Here is a 16,437-nt window from a genome sequence, read left to right as displayed (position 1 = left end):
TTTACACGACACACCCACTATATGACAACCACTTTACTACATGACACATACACTTGTCACGGTTTAGGCGTGAGCAGAGGTGGGAGAGGTATTATGTCAGGAGCACCTACGGTAACTAAGCGGTATCAATGACCTTTATATCGACCCCACAGGGGTGAAATACCTGGAACTCCCCACCAGTTAAAACTGAAGAAGCCCCTTGATGAGAGGCGAAAGGTCTTCAAGTGTCTACAACCAAGTCCACTTACCGTCGATTCAACCCTCGTTCGAGTACTATGACCTGGATGACTGAGAATCTTCACAGACTGCATTTTGGTTGTCTCTAAGAACATAACAAGGATATTTTGACCTGTTTCTAAATCTCTTTCACCTTTCATCTCACCAAGACACTCTGAATGACGCTTTCAAATATCAGATTCTGTCAACAGATATATGTTATGTTGCCACTGTGATAGACACAGCAAAGAAAGGAATTGTCCATGTGTTTTATTATGTCAGGTTTTGGAGGTTTTTGAGCGCCAAGTGAACAGATACAGCAGGTAACTGGAAATTCCACTTTTAACCTGAAAAGCCAAGAGCGATGGAATAACAAAGTTCAAACACCTGTCAGTGTCACCTGCAGGGTGAGGATGAGATAAAAGCACCGTCCTGATGAAGGCTAATGAAATATATCTATGTTGAATGTGTGTTATTTGCAGCCCGTCAGCAGTGCAACAAATTTAAAACCTAGATCCAGTAATGGTCAGTCAGCAGTGCTATTTAAAGTTGATTCATTCTTTGTACATCGACATCGGGTTTAGGGGACGTCTTTCAATAATTATTTAATCACGCGTTTAATAAGAAAATATCACACACACACACCTCTTAGATGTAAAGAGACAGATGTTTTAAATTAACAGCTGCAGGCCATAGATTATATCCACTCATTATCTACAAGGCAAAATCTAATGCTGAGATGATTTTATTTCTAAATAATATCACACTGACTATGTGTGGCCTCACCTTGACTATACTGAGTAATTGATGCAGATGCATTTATTTAAAGCGTATCACACCTGTCAGGTCATCCTGTAAGACAGTGAGAGCTACAACAGACTGAAACTAACTTTACACTTAGCTGATGTTCTACAGCATGCAATCCAGCCCTATGTAGTCAGCAGCTCAGTCGGGTGTGCTACATGCCAATACAATCAGTCACTTGAAACTGTGATAAGAAAAGCAACAAGAACACACCTAAGGTCAGTCTGATCTGAGCTTGTGTGATAGATTTGTGCATCCAGGTCTGTATATTCAGCTGCATTAATGTTGTGCTGTTTGTCTTCAGTGGCGTTCTGACTGATGCTGGTGCTGAATGAGCTGTTATTTTGTATTTCTCTTTCATTCAAATGACCTCACACCATCTTACACATGATAATTCCATTGTTCCAAATCTGTTATCTATTGTGGTTTCATGGAATGTAAAACCTTCTTCTGTGAAACAATTTCAAGAGTTTCAATAAAACAAATCAGACACAACTTTAGAAAAAACCCAGATAGTGTTTATTCATTTATTTTGAAGTTTAACAACTTCAAAATCTGAGTTTAATTAATCACACACACAATTACAAAATACCAAACTTGTTACAGTAGTAACTGCTGTTGTAATTGTTCTCTCACATGAACCCGTTTGCAAATATGAAGGAATGAGCAGCAGCTGGTGAAGTTGAGCTGCAGAGGATTTCATGTACCTGCTCATGGTTTGTAACTTCACCACACTGAAGCTTTTCATGTTTCTGTTGTTGTTCTACTTCCTGTAGAACCGGCTTGTTCGATCTAATTATAGTCACGTTCCTTGGTCACTGTATTTTTTTTATTCTTCTTCTTATCTTTCACCCCCAATATGGGTTATTAAGCTATTCAGAGATCCTGTGCCCACTTAACCCTTTGAGTTCCACCCTCCCCCAGCCTTAAACCCAGCAGTGCCCTCTCAGTTCTTCTTAGCCTTTGGTGAGTCGTACTTCCTCTTGCTGGAGTACCAGAGGAGCAGAGGGATGCCGATGGAGGGCAGAGTCATCACGCCAAATGCAGCCCAGTCCAGCTACAGAGAGGAGAGTGAGAGTCAAGAGACAGCCCAGAAATGTTCCTTTGTCAGTTTTGAATGTAAGAAGTGTTTTTGTTATAGAAATAGTTATTTATCAAAAACACCAGGGACAATAATGCAACAGCAGATGTATAACAATTCTACACTTATTACTAAACAATACACACCATGTATACATGTTGACAGCCCTTCTGTGGTATGCTAATAAAAATAAATAAACATTTTGCTCCTCTCAGATGGATGAAACTGATTTTACTTTTAATTGAATCCATCACTGACTTAACCTGTACCTGCAATGGTCAGACGTGAGTGAGTGCAGATTATTACTCACAAGTATTTATTACTGGTTTTGTGTGTATTTTATTTAATCACAGTTATGGTTCTAAATGCTTTAATGTTTGCTTTTTTTGTCACACTTTTGCTTGTACTGTCCTTCACACAGGACACCCACACAAAAGATAGTGAACAGCTCTAATTGGGCCTCCCTATGTAAATAAAGGTTGAATTCATAAATCTACAAATCATTTAAATCAAAGTTAGAATGAGTGTACAGTATGCTGTTGGGAAACTTCCCATGACTTTTTACTACACATCCAATAGAAAATCTATTTTGGTCCTTTGCTTCCTCACCTAAGAGAAAGGAAGAACTGCAGAGCTTCTGTTTACAGAAGTCATTGCAGGTCAGCCATGTCTACACACAACGTTTTTCTGTTGTCCATCTCACACGCGTCTGTCAGAACAGATACAATCAATAAAGCTGTCTACATAGGCCGTGTTTCACTTGTGCTATAGGCACGCAAACATGACACAAAGCTTATTTGTAGGCTTTTAAGTCTATTTACCTCCATTTCATGGGCGTAACTACAGTGATTGTGTGTTAGGCTCAAATCTAAGTGACCTACACTCAACATGTGTGTGAACTTCTCCTGTGCAGACATGGTGTGAGTGAGAAACACTTACATAATGTGGGGAGAAACGCCGGTCGAACTCCCTCTGAGCCAGGATGCCTCCCTGGCCGGGGGCGCTGGTGTAGCCGACCTACAGGAATGACAAGACACTTCAGCTTCCTTCACTTCACCACACACACACACTTTCACTGCTTTGATTCATGAAGTTCATCTGGTCTTACCACTACTTGGCCTCCCTCCTGGGCCAGGTAGCTGACAGAAGCAGACGTGAAGTTAAAGTAACCGGCCTTCAGGGGGCGCAGCACCACCGTGTGAGAGACATTGCTGGCTCTGAACGTTCCAGAATTAAGGATGACAACATTTACTCTCATCTCAAGTAAACGCATGAAGAGGTGTAAAACATTTATTACATTCTTTAGTTGTGGATAAATTCTTTTCAAAAGATGAAGAGTCCATCTGTGCATATATGAAAGCAATTCAAAAAAGAAGACCTCATACAGTCTGATCTATTCTCTAGTGTTTCTGTTGTGTCAGATCAGAGAGGTTGAACATTTTAGAGCCCAGCACGGGCTCGGAAGTCTTTGTGTCACATTGTCTGAAACAAATGTTGCTCTTTCATATTCCAATGTGTGCTGTTGACCTGTATTAGTGCTTCTCAGCTCCCCCTGAACAACTACACTTGTGGACGAGCATTGTGGAGGCCTGAGTAACAGAGGTGTAGTTGATGAGCTGTCTCTCTTTACACTACTCTACCTGATTTCCATCCTACAACAACAACAACAACAACAACAACTGCAGGGTGAGAAGACCATTAGAAAGACATTTAAGTTCAAGGATACGGTGCGATCCTGTCCCATTTGACGTTCAACATTCCTGAAACAATTCCAAAGTCTTCAGGAGGAAAAGAATCATCAGACAGCTCCACCTCCAGAGCAGCACTGTAGACACAGACACACAGATACAGTCTTTAATTAGCTTTCCCCATTTGACAAATGTCTGTAAAATACAGCTGGGTATCGCTAGCTCATTTATCTACAACTCTATATAAAAGGAAAAACATTATTCACTTTCTTTCTGAATGAGAAGTCAGATCAGTCTCATGTCTACATGAATCATAAGCATTCTGATGTCTTTCTCATGTTATGATGATGAATTCCTATTAATTGCCAACACTGAAGGTAAGTATGTCTATGGATTTGTATCACAGCTTCACATGGAGTGAATATTGATCCAATCAAGTTGCACTAATCTTAAATTCCAAAGTTTATTCACTCACCAGCCATCATGTTTCCCACATATCAAAGATTTGTGTCACACACACAGTGTCAACTAACAATCTACTGAAAACCTCTGTCAGTGCTACAGTACAGTATTCTCCTTACCTGGAGCCCACATTGTAGATGTTGTACTGCAGGGTGAGGTCGCGACCCTCCACTGCGTAGCGGTTCAGCAGAGACTTAGAGGCCAGCAGACGGGCTCCCTCTTCTCCTGAGCCCAGGCCGAGCAGGGCCAGAACTACAAATACGTGCAGCATCTTCGTCATCTAAAAAGAAAACAGGCCACAAGGTTCTAGTTAACAGAAAAAAAGAATTATCGGAGAGATAGAGTATTAGGACACATATTCTGGTGCAAAGTCTTCTCAGAAGAGTGGAGGCTGTTTCAGCAGCACAGTAATGTCCATGGTTTGGCTGTGCAGTAGAAAGCTCACTTCAGACTTTACTTAACCTAACCAACAGTAACATAGTCTGAAGAAAATTAGTTAAAAAAAACAAAACAAAAACAAAAAAAACACACGTATACGGAAAAAAAATCACGGAAATACGGAAGGTTTTATTTTCGGACAAAAAGGTCCAATTAGACTTGATTGGCTTTCCTTAAAATACGTTCATGGCTAATGTTAACAGTTAGCTGCAAACGGACCTAGCTTAACAGTTATTAATCAAAGCTACCTTAAAAAAACAATAGCGGTCGTTCTGTTTTTACAGTGGAGAGCATTCTTAAATAGATGAAGTACGAATAATAGCTGTGTTACATTTTAGCTTGTCTGTAAGTAAGAGAGCTGAAGACTGATTGTTAAAGACGCTTACGTGGACTTGACAAGACACAACTTGGGTTAGCTTTCATTGACAGAATTACACTAAATAACAGCGCTCACAGTTACAATTTACTTGACAGAAATGGAGCAAGTAATGTTCATGTATCTGGTTTTAAAACAACGAATCAGAAAAAGAGTGCAATTTGTAGAGTTAACAGGGAATAAAAGAACACACTCTTACCGTTAACAAGTCCTCTTCGCAGCCCAGATGTTGAAGGAGCTAGTGACGCGCATGCTCAGAAGCTTAAAGCTGCTGTTTGCATGACGTGTACCGGGGAGCTTAATATAGGCTCCAAACAGCACAGCGCCCCAAGTGTCCTGGAGGCGGAATCACTGGGAAATACGACACGTATATGTGGACTCTGGACAAACACTGTTATTATGACATGGTATGACATGGTTATGATAAAACAAGTATTCAGATTCTTTATTCAGCTAAAAGTAGCTATCCAACAATGTAAAAATGAATTACAAGTAATAGTCTTGCATTCAAAATGTTTCTAACTAGTATTTATAGTTGTCAGATAAATGTAGTTGAGTAAAAAGTGCAATATTACACACTGGAATGTGGAGTGGAATAGGCTACTTAAGTAAAGTACAAGTGCCTCAAAATTGTAATTGAGTAAAGGTAGATTTACAGTTCTACGTTCCAATGATGCAGACATGGTTCTTTGGATGATTGTCTTTCAAAATAAAAATATACATCATTGAGAACATTGTAACTGAGCTTCAAATAGAGAAATAATTCACCTCAAAAATCGACCACCTATGGCCTTGGCAGCATTTCTGAGTTTCCCTACAGAAACTTAGACAAGAGTGTTGCATATTTGTGTAGCTGACGGGGAAAGACGGTCTGTCTCCTCTCCTGCAGAAAAATGTCAGTAAACCATGATGGCAGGGAGAAGAGATGATTTGATTGATGATAGATTCAAGCTGCTAATGAACAATTTTAGTTCCAGGGACACTCAGGTCTCAGGTCAGCTCTGTAGTGTATTAATGAAGTCCTGATCCCACAGTGTGTTTGACTCCCCTCTATAATATATATGCTGGATATGTTTTAAATAGAATAGCAAGTATTTTTAGTATGGAGTGATGGATTCATTTGAATTGAATTTTCATATTGTGATATTACTATTTCTCCCTTTAAATAAATGTCTCAGTTCTCAGTAACCTGTCTCAGTAAACTTTTAAATGTCAATATGTGTGTTGGATTCATATCAAAATGAGGGACCCACAGTTTTTGCAGCATCATTTGTTCCCTAAAGTCTAAACTACAGTGGCCCTGAGGTGCAAATACAACAACAAAACTAAACTGGCCATGGATGTGTAGTGGGATGCTGGGCCAAAAACATTTGTATTTTGTGAAATATTGTTGTGTTTTGCACCGCAGGACCATCATACTAATCCCAAGTGTCCCCTACATAATTCAAATAAATACTCCAGGAGTTTTGTATTGTTGTATAAAGCTCAGGGAATCCCAAGAGACAGACTGAAAATAGTAAAATCTGTCCAGCAGAAACTGAGATAATCTGATCTGTAATCCCTAGTATGGGTCAAAAACACTTAATCCTACATTTTCCATAATGCATCTTGCCTTGGACCTTCCACCTGGTAAATGCCTACATCTTTCAAACTCTCCACCTCCAGTTGGTAACACAGGTTTTATGTTATACATTTGTTGTCTCCAATCCCAAACTGAGGTAACCCTGATGACATCACTATATGATAAACGGACTGCATTTATATAGCGCTTTTCTAGTCTACCAACCACTAAAAGTGCTTTACAACACATGCCAACATTCACCAATGGCAGAGGCTGCCATGCAAGGTCCAACCTCCTCATCAGGAGCAATATAGCACTTTTTATCCAAAGTGACTGGAGGAGCCGCGAATGGAACCACCAGCCTTCTGACTGGACGACCCATGCTACCTCCTGAGTAACAGCAACCCTGTAAACTATGACATCACTATGCCCAACATGTTTGTATGTGCACCTTTTTTAGTCAGTTCTTTGAAATGGTAAAAATAGTTTAAGGTGGGTTTTGTTTTTTACATATTTAGCTTCTGCCTTTGCACTATGCCTTTCATTGTGGGACAACATCACAGTCAATATCAAGGAATTTAGTTTATTTATTGAAGTTGTAGCATCATTTTAGAATGTTCTCATTGTGAATATACTAAATCCTCAAGCTGTAAGTATTGTAATCATGATGAACTGGGACAGTTTGTGGGACAAAGCTCTAAAGCGATGATGGAACTGCTAAATGTCTAGTCATTCTACCTCACAACTATAAAGTCACATGTTCTCTGTTTCCTCTAAAAAAAAGACACCACACATCCTGATGCATTCTCTTTGCTTTAATGTCTTTACATTGTTACAGTAGCAATGTTCTCTTGTGGTTTTTCTACCCACTGGGTAGGGCACGTGCATAATATATTAACGTTATATACAGTACTGTACAGATAAAGACTCAGGAGTCAGACTGCTGAAAAAGCACCATTAGAAGTGAGGCACAACAGAGGTGGGGGCTTTTTGAGTGCAAGTGGTTTCCTGTGGTCGATCCAGTGTCACCATCAGGCACAGAGTTAGCTCATATTCATGTAACGTGCAAACCCTACTGAAAACAAGTCTGAAAAACTGTAAACTGGAAATTACAAGAGGAAAAAGGCATGTTTAAGGAGACAAAAATCTATGTTTGATATTTTTCCCTACATACAAATTTGAACACATGAAAATGGAAAAGGGAACATACTAAAACTGATAGCAGCAGAATAAAGCAGCAGCAGCATGTAGCAAGAGCTAAACAACAGGTAACCTGGGTTCTGAGTCCCTGCTCAGGCTACACTGTGGGGGAGATTATGGTCAAACTAAAAGTTGAGTGGCTGAAATTCAAATTCTGCTAAATCACAAATACATGTTAACATTTCATCAAGCAGCAACATTAGATAAATAAAAATAAATACTCTTTTATGTGGGTTCATCCAAAGCATATCCCACTAACAAGCACTGGCTCCATGGCATCAGGTCTCAAAAGCACTTCAAAACATTTTGTCCAGGTACAGAGATATTGCCATTATTTCTTTTCTGTAACGTGTATGGACGACAGTTCCAGCTGTTATCAGTGAGTCTTCAGTAGAAACGACATCACTGACAGAGTCATTTCATTTCACACATACACATGGCATGTTTTTTTGAAAAACAAGTGTGTGACAAATATTAAAAGTTGAGATGATTCATTAGAAAAATGTGGTTTTCTTATTGGCACATGTCCTAACCCTAACTCTAGCCCTACCCTAATGTACAATATAATATCTCTCATCAGTGTTGATGTTTAAATAGTGTTTATTTAGTCATTTCAAGCTCATCCTGGATTTGATGTACTCTAGTGTGCGGCTGGATGGTTTGATGTGAAATCAGTGCCGGCACACACTGCCCTGCTCATACTGAACTTCTGAATTTAAAGCTATTCCTATTTTTGAGGCTGAACTTGAATCTTACTGTGTGTCACCACAGCTACACAGTAAATTATAGATGATCCATTTGTCATTTAAATTATTATCATGCAAAATGCCAAATACTTGCTTTGTTCCAATCTCTAGCTGCTTGTTTTATATCACTGTTAACTAAATAAGGGGGTAACAAGGAATCTGAAGACCTTACTTTAGGCTCTGGGAACTTATGAGGGTTATTTGTCATTATTCTGTGACATCTCATAGAATAAACAATTAATGGATTCATTAATGGATTCATTCATTGTTGTTGTATTAATCTAATTCCATTTCAGTCATTCACATTCAAATGTAAACTGTTTAACATTAGAATTATCTTTAAATAACTAAAATGTATTCAACTACAATGCTTTTGAATTCAATGGTTCAGTATGAGCATCAACCCAAGTCAGTGCAGTTCAATGCAATGGCACTGAGCTAGACTACATATTGCTATGCATCCTCTGCTTTGAAACAAGTCAGAGTGACTTCTGATTCTCTTACATCACATCCCCATGACTAACAGCAGTGTGAATCACGGTCTGGTGAATCAAAACAGAAAATCACTTATTTCCAAATGACTGGGCTCAGCATGTACATAACATCAGCATACAGAAAAGAAACGCATACAAAAGGAGAGATTTTTAGCACCTAATAAAAATATCTTGCAGCTTTAATATTCCTTAAAGGACAACTCCATCTGTGTTTTTTGTGGGTTGTTCAAATGGAAACGCTCGCTCAGCCGTTAGCAATGGGTTAGAGCCCCTCTCCCATGAAAAATTGTCCAGATATACTACGAGTGATGTCGCAGTGCTGAGTCTGAGTGTGTGAGATGAGTGGAGGGACAGACAGCTGCTGAGCGCCGCTGAGATCCGGAGTCGTTTCCTCGTGGGAGGAGGAGAGCTCAGAGTTTACTTTTTAAACTATGAGCAGCAGGAACAGTGACTGCGTCGTCTGTGTGTGTCTGTTAGCGCGTTTAGCAGAGCAGTAGCAACAGTGAGTATTCAGTCTGTCTCTGTGGCTACTGGCTAGGCGGGCTAGAGGGTTTATTTCACTTTATATGTAGCAACCTCATCATGCAGAAAACCTGCGTCAGGTCATGTGGGAAAAAAGTTTTTAGAAGGTTTTTTTTAGCATTTTGACGCTAAAACATACGTACTTCAGCCAAAATTTGAATTTTTGGATTTGAATACATATGGGACACTGATGTGAAGCTTCAGAACAATATAAAAACCTCAAAAAAAACAAAAAATAACGGACCCGCCCTATAAAATCTTCAGCACCTGGGATTAGTTCGTCTTTAGTGTGGCGGTAGAGCTCTCCTCTCAGGTGTGATAGAGACTGTTCAGTATATTTCAGTTCCCTTCTGCTTCCTTCCGTCAACTCTTCTTGTTTAAGTCAGTGGAGGCCTTTCTTGTGCTTACAGGGTCACTGCTGCCAGTGTGGAACACTGTCTGTGAACTGTTAGGTCCTAACCAGGCTGTAGAGGCAGGGTAATCCCCCATCACCTCACTGTAGGAGGGCGGGGGACCCTCCATCCTTGCACTGGAATCATTGGTTCCAGAGTTACTTTTGGGGGTCTGTAGTCTCTTGCTGTGTATATAAATGTCTATGAGGTCACTATCAAAAACGGTCCGGTTCGGGGGAGCACGCACAGCGGCTCGGATCAGCTCCAGCTGCTGGTCTGGGTGGCGGAGCTGTAAGCTACATGGACCCTTGTAGGGCGGCAGCTCCTCCCCATCTGACAGGCAGATGATCGGGGGAAGGTTGATGATCTCCTGTGGCAGGTGGGGGTAGGTGGGCTGCAAGCGACACAGTTGCTGCTGCTGCATGAAACGTGGCAAGTTCCTGTTCAGGTGGCTACACATCACCTGCATGGAGACAAACACAGAGCAAAGGAACCCATTTAAATCATCAGACAGGTAAATATGGTAGGTGATACTAAGTGGCCCAGGTGGACTGAGTGAGTGAATTTATATGAGTTTAATTCCAGTTTTTTCTGGAACTATTTGGTGGAAATATTTAGTTAGTTTAGTTTAGAAATATTTATACTCCTTTTTGACCAAACAGTTCTACTTACTGAGGAGCCACAGGAACTTAACTCAAGAACTAAATTAGGAACTAAACGTCTCCTTTCAACATTCCTATTTGTATGTATGTAAGGATCCAAAGAAGACATGGAGGTGGAAAGGGAGACACAGTGTCTCTTTTGACCTATCAGCAACATTCAGCCCCAACAGTTCCTTGGCCATCAGAGAGTACTGCCCCCAACTATGGCTTGTCAAACTGTTTTAAGACCCTGGTTCATCCAGTCAAAACACAAGTTAAGTTCCCAAGTTCCTGAAATTGTCACCTGGGTTCCTAGAAAAGTTCCAGTGGAAACTGTTCAAGGTCAGGCTATGCTTGAAACAAACTAGCTTGTACAATGTGTCATGTGAACATGTCTACAGTCAAAAGTGTTTTTAGCTCTTTTGAATGGCCAGACTCAAAAACATTCAGACAGAGTTAATGGTGCACACATTCTCGTTTCTCCTTGAAGGTTTTCATGGCGTTGCACTCATTTGTACACAAGAAAACCTGACAGAAGTAATGGTGCAAAGAATGAAAAAAAGAGTGATTGTCGGTTTCCAAAAGTTACAAAACTTGTGAGATCTAGATGGATGGGTGGAACGCTACAGGTTAAAGGTTTCTGAAACAAAAGGCTCAGGTAAAGCACGACAGGCATTACTCACCTCACCGTTTCTCTGCTGAGTCAGCACACTGTCTGACCACACGCTGGCATCCTGAGAGAGGGAGAGGCGGTTAAAAACAAGCTCATATCAATCAAAAATATACCACAAATTAATACACACACATACCCACACATCACTACTTAAACTGTTAATATAGAGCCTCAAAATTCAACCATCCAATTGACTAGAGACATTTTTGATTTTGGTATCTTTTGGTATCCCTTTTCTTATCCAGTGTAAAAAAAATCTCCCAGTATTCCCAGCATCTCCCAGTGCGGTAGCAGTGTCACCTACCAGTTGTGTGGCCTGGTCTCTCTGGGTGTGGCTGAGCCTGCTGATGAAGGCCAGGGCTGACAACCGGTAGTGGTTGAGCAGGCAGATGATCACGACCATCATGAAGGTCATCACCAGCAGGATAATTATCATCTGAACAAACTCCAGTTCAGCTGCATACACAAAGAGATGGATAGAAACACTCTGTCACAGGATTCCATATACTCCCAAGCATTTGATCCAATGGATACAATTCCCCCTTTCTCAATTAGAGCCTGAGCGGTAGTGGATTTATGAGGCTGATACTGAGATGGATACTTGAGAATAATAACAAGACTAACTGTGAGACTGAAAATCAGCCAGAACTTTTGAAAAAGGAGATTGGTTTCACCCAGCTGGTATGTCCCATGCATGCACCCTATGCTGCATACATGATGGTATATGTGTCATCAGAGCTGGTTGAGCAGTAAAGTGGGTATCACATCTGCTTAAAATGCAGAGAGTTGAGGGGTCAAGCACCAAATTACTAACCTAGAACACCTCCCCCAGCTCATGGTAATGACTCCCACAAAACAAAGGTTGTGTTTCCTGTTCCAGTTGTGATGCCCCTGTTCTCCATACTGTGCAGTATACAATGTTCTCTGCTCACAAATGCTTTTGGACATAGAATATGAGAACAAAATGCAAAGCAGGAGGTGCAAGAAAGTTACCACAAGGATAACTGGCTTGTGGCGGCCAAGCTTTCATACTGATGCTACTTTTTGATCCTTTGATGCCAGCTCTTCCTTTCATTGTGAAGCAGAATTCACCCACTAATAGGTGGTAGGTAGTTATAGATAGTTATAAAATAAAAAAATAAGTTATAAAATGGGTGATTTTAATAGCATCAGCAATGTATGGTTGTAGTAAATAAATTGCCCCTTTCAGTTGGTTGAGAGGGACTTGGCAGTCTTATGATAGCTACATTCTACTGTTCATGTGTGGGGCATTGATATCAATGTGTGTATCTGTCTGTTTTTTTTTTTTTAAAAAGAACAAAATAGATTTATATAATAAACAATCACACAGACAGCCCAGCCAATCAGCTGAAACTGTGAGGTAGGGAGCTAGATGACTCTTAAGAGTAGGGATCATTCATTCCTCAGACCAGACACATGTCTAGACACTATATAATACACACACACACACACACACACAGTGTTTAATAATTGAGGCTGGTTAGCTGAGCAGGATCAGCCTGCCAGAGCTCAGCAGACCAGACACCATCTGCTCTCTCTTTTAAAACTCTTTTTTATGCAGAAATTGAAGGAACTGATATGATTACATGTGACAAATAAATAATGATTAATTGATTGATTTATCTGTCTCACATACATTACCAACTGTAGGTCAATCAGATATTAAAATGATGTGTTTATACAAATATTTTTTTTCATTCTAACTAAGAGTATGATTTGTTTTATTAAAAAAAAGCAAAGCTGTTAGAACTACTTTGTTCTTCTTTAAAAACCAGACTGATACATTCATTTCTATCAATGCCCCACATGAACAGTAGAATGTAGCTATCACAAGTGAAAGGGGCGACACCAAGAGCTATAATTTACTACAATACATTTCAGTTGCTATGAAAATCACTCATATTATAACTTACTTTAACAAAGTAATTTGTCAAACTGAATATTGTGTTATATTTTTCAATTGATCATTGTGTCATCTGAGGTAATGAACAGCACTTTGTCTTTAAAATGATGTTATTCCATAACAGCAAATGACTTTGCTGTTGTATACTAATGCTACAATTACTGACTTCATATCCTGTTGTATCACAGTGGTTTTTTGGGGAGTTTCTCATTATCTGAACTACGGGACAGATGACAGAGGGTGTCATAAAACCCTCTGAGGCACTTTAGTGACTAGTGATTTGGGGCTACATGGCAATAAAGAAAATTAGCTTGACTTAACAATGACTTTAAAGCATATGTTGTATTTTTTTAAGTCTAACTTAAACAATATTTACATACAACGTGTTGTAATAAACACTTGAAAAATATGATTATTCATATGATTACTATCTTTAATTGATCAATATCCTCATAGTAGTGTTAATGACAATCATATTGCCGATGGGTTGCGGTGCAAAGGGACAGTGTACATTTTTAAATTTTGCACGCTCAGAAATAGAAAAAGCTTCCAGACTTCCGGAGCTCCAAACGCTGGAACTAACAAGCACAGATATGTAATGCATTCATGTAAACACATACATTTGTGCCACTGCGAACATGTAAAGTTTTGTGTTTTCGTCAGGTTTAAGCTAAGTCAACAAAACAGAGAAAACAGAGAATGTGTGTATGTGTCTGATACCCGCTGAGTGAACAAAGAGAGAGCAGAGACACAAAGGCTCAGACGCTGGCAGTGACTGACAGGCCTTCACCTTTCACCCTTGACCCTGGGGAGGAGCGCGCTGAGACAGCAGCCGGCTGTAATGAGGAGTCTGGTGCATTGCTAATAAACCTGATGTGTGTGTGTGTGTGTGTGTGTGTGTGTGTTCATCTTGTTGTCTCATCAGCCCTCTCTACATCCCCTATAACTTGAGCTTATGCTTGGGGCCTCCCTGTGCTCTTCTTCTATGACCATAACATCAGGACAAAGAAGTAAAGTGAATGTGAGCGTTCAGATGATCAGCAGTGATCCAGGCGTGTTTCTGATGGATCAGTATCAGCGATATAAAGACCAAATTCATTTCTGATCCTTTGTTTGCTCCAGGTAACAGTAGCTGTCAAAAAGGCCCTTTCATGCTCTGTTTAAAACACATGAATCACAGCACTGTGAACCATGCAACTCACAAAATAATCAGCTGTCAACAGTTCCAGTATATGAAATGAAAATGCGTAATCGAGCCATGTCACTTTGCATCTATTCTCAGCAACGTTTTGCAGCAGTACCACGCCTCTATAGAGCCGCTGTTAGTTAAAAATGCATTTGAGCAGTATTTGGTTTATGCTGTAGATAAAAAGAGGTTGTGTTCAAATACCCAAATGCCCAACCTGTCTACCACAGTGGCTCCAGATCAAACCCCCCCCCCCGCCCCCCCAGGAACAGCACTGGGGGCATTTTTGGGCTCTGAGGGCCCAAAACCATGGAAGCCTGAAAAGTCTCTCAGCATATGGCATTTGGAATGAATGTGGCGCCATCTTGGAATGCAGTATCCACTTTTCTTAATACATCCATCCCCCACACTGATACAGTAAGACAATATTAGAGATGAGTAGTGAGAAACATGCAGTCTGACGTTGTTCCTGACTGGTCAGGACTGAAGGTTGTGTGCAGTGGTGTTGCTATTGGTATTCTATCACCTTGTTGTCTTGTTGTCCACTTCTGATGATGCAAGTCTGCATTCACAAGCGTTCACTGTGTAATTATGGCGGACAGGTTGAAATTCTTTGGACTGAATGTAGCAACGTAAATGAAAGCAAAGAGAACAATAAATGCATGAGCAGTTGTTTAGTGGAACAGGTAACTTTGTCAACTCTAAAGCTGATGGAGCTTCAGTCATGTGATGAGCAATATCTGATGAAAAAGCAAGTAAGTGGCCCTTGAGTTGGGATTTTTGTCAAATACATGGTCAAGAGTTCACTTCCATGCTTATCCTACACATGGTTTGGCATCAATGAATCCAAATGGAAAAGCTATTGCCAACCAGCAGGTAAATGAATGTATTTCAGTTCAAGCCTGGCTCCTATCATACTTTCATAGGCTGCATAAACTCTAACAGTTATGTGATGAGACCGGCCTGTAGCCGACGGGCTACAGCTGCAGATACCAGCCATCACATCTATCAGCCTCCTGGTGACTGTGACTGTTGGTCTTATATTATACAGTGTGTTAACTCAAGTGTTACTTCTGCTCAGTAATTAGACGGCTACGATAGAAGTTACTGTCATATTAAGCAGCATTTACACTCGTTATCACATAGCGGCGTTTAACCTCGCCCGGAAATGAGCAGATTTGTCTTTAAAAAAAAAAAAAACAGAAAGACTTACATATATCCATGCCCTGTGGCTGGGGTCCGGTGCAGCTGCAGAAGCAAAAACCATTGGACTTTGTGTTGCTGGAGCTTGCCGGGACCGTTCTGTTTCGCATGAGACAGGGAGCGCCGGGACGCCGGGGAGCTGAGCCGGCAGCCGGCAGCCGAGGGGCGCAGAGGAGCGACCGGTCCAGCAGCCTGTCAGCGCCCACCCCGAGACCCGAGACTCCTCACACAGCCTACATCACGACCCTGGAGCTCCGTGTGGTACATGGACTATCCTCATCTTAACATACTGTGACACACTCTCCTTTAGTGCCCCGTGGTGCTTTCAGCTGAGCAGAGGAGTGTGTGTGTGTGTGTGAGTGAGTGTGTGTGTGTGTGTGTGTGTGTGTTATGGGACGTGCTCTGATTTACAGCCCGCCTCCTCCTCTCTCCTCCTGTCAGTGATCCGTGGGGGAGGAAGGGATGGGGACAATGGCGGACGGCGGTCAGAGAGGGGGCTGGAGGAGCAGACCCAGACAGACCATCCAGACTGAAAAAGATCGCCGCTAGCAGACTATAAGACGAACAGAATGGCAACCCATCTCGACTGGGCAAAATAGGCAACTGCCCCAGGCCCCAGCCTTACTGTCTGGTATGTGGAAATGTAATGAATTCATTTAATTAAAATATATACATTCCCAGCGGACGAATTTAAGTCATGCATATTTGTTTGGAAATATACACACCAGAGGACAATCTAAGATGAAACAATCAGGACCTAATGGTAGTGTCTGCAGGGGAGAGGACTGAATCCAACACTTGCCACAAACCTACAAGGGTTCTCATATAAA

General features: G+C 40.9%; 2 protein-coding genes across 2 annotated transcripts; both read right to left on the bottom strand.

The window, feature by feature from the left end:
- Window positions 1-1,516: 1,516 nt before the first annotated feature.
- On the bottom strand, window positions 1,517-5,344 carry ssr2 (signal sequence receptor, beta). The gene is made up of 6 exons (XM_044334888.1): window positions 5,265-5,344; window positions 4,371-4,531; window positions 3,828-3,926; window positions 3,210-3,318; window positions 3,041-3,118; window positions 1,517-2,077 (listed from the first exon to the last, which is right to left on the bottom strand). The coding sequence occupies exons 2-6, from the start codon at window positions 4,529-4,531 to the stop codon at window positions 1,967-1,969; spliced, it is 558 nt and encodes a 185-aa protein (XP_044190823.1). The 5' UTR covers window positions 5,265-5,344; the 3' UTR covers window positions 1,517-1,966.
- A 2,091-nt stretch (window positions 5,345-7,435) lies between these two features.
- Window positions 7,436-16,232, bottom strand: LOC122969861 (low-density lipoprotein receptor class A domain-containing protein 4-like). Its single transcript, XM_044335870.1, has 4 exons — window positions 15,618-16,232; window positions 11,599-11,750; window positions 11,305-11,355; window positions 7,436-10,443 (listed from the first exon to the last, which is right to left on the bottom strand). The coding sequence occupies exons 1-4, from the start codon at window positions 15,715-15,717 to the stop codon at window positions 9,952-9,954; spliced, it is 795 nt and encodes a 264-aa protein (XP_044191805.1). The 5' UTR covers window positions 15,718-16,232; the 3' UTR covers window positions 7,436-9,951.
- Between the last annotated feature and the right edge of the window lie 205 nt (window positions 16,233-16,437).

Source organism: Thunnus albacares, chromosome 19 (genome assembly GCF_914725855.1).
Source record: "Thunnus albacares chromosome 19, fThuAlb1.1, whole genome shotgun sequence".
NCBI classification, from domain to species: Eukaryota; Metazoa; Chordata; class Actinopteri; order Scombriformes; family Scombridae; genus Thunnus; species Thunnus albacares.
The sequence above is the reverse complement of the archived record's forward strand: the minus strand, read 5'-3'. Positions and strand labels throughout refer to the sequence as shown.

Coding starts and splice junctions, on each gene's coding strand:
- ssr2 (XM_044334888.1), bottom strand. CDS start 4,531: ATGACGAAGATGCTGCACGTATTTGTAGTTCTGGCCCTGCTCGGCCTG. Junction 3,119..3,209: donor AGGAGGGAGGCCAAGTAGTG/GTAAGACCAGAT, acceptor TCATTCCTGTAG/GTCGGCTACACCAGCGCCCC. Junction 2,078..3,040: donor GGCGTTTCTCCCCACATTAT/GTAAGTGTTTCT, acceptor TCCTCTCTGTAG/CTGGACTGGGCTGCATTTGG.
- LOC122969861 (XM_044335870.1), bottom strand. CDS start 15,717: ATGCGAAACAGAACGGTCCCGGCAAGCTCCAGCAACACAAAGTCCAAT. Junction 11,356..11,598: donor GAGACCAGGCCACACAACTG/GTAGGTGACACT, acceptor TCCCTCTCTCAG/GATGCCAGCGTGTGGTCAGA. Junction 10,444..11,304: donor CTCAGCAGAGAAACGGTGAG/GTGAGTAATGCC, acceptor GTCTCCATGCAG/GTGATGTGTAGCCACCTGAA.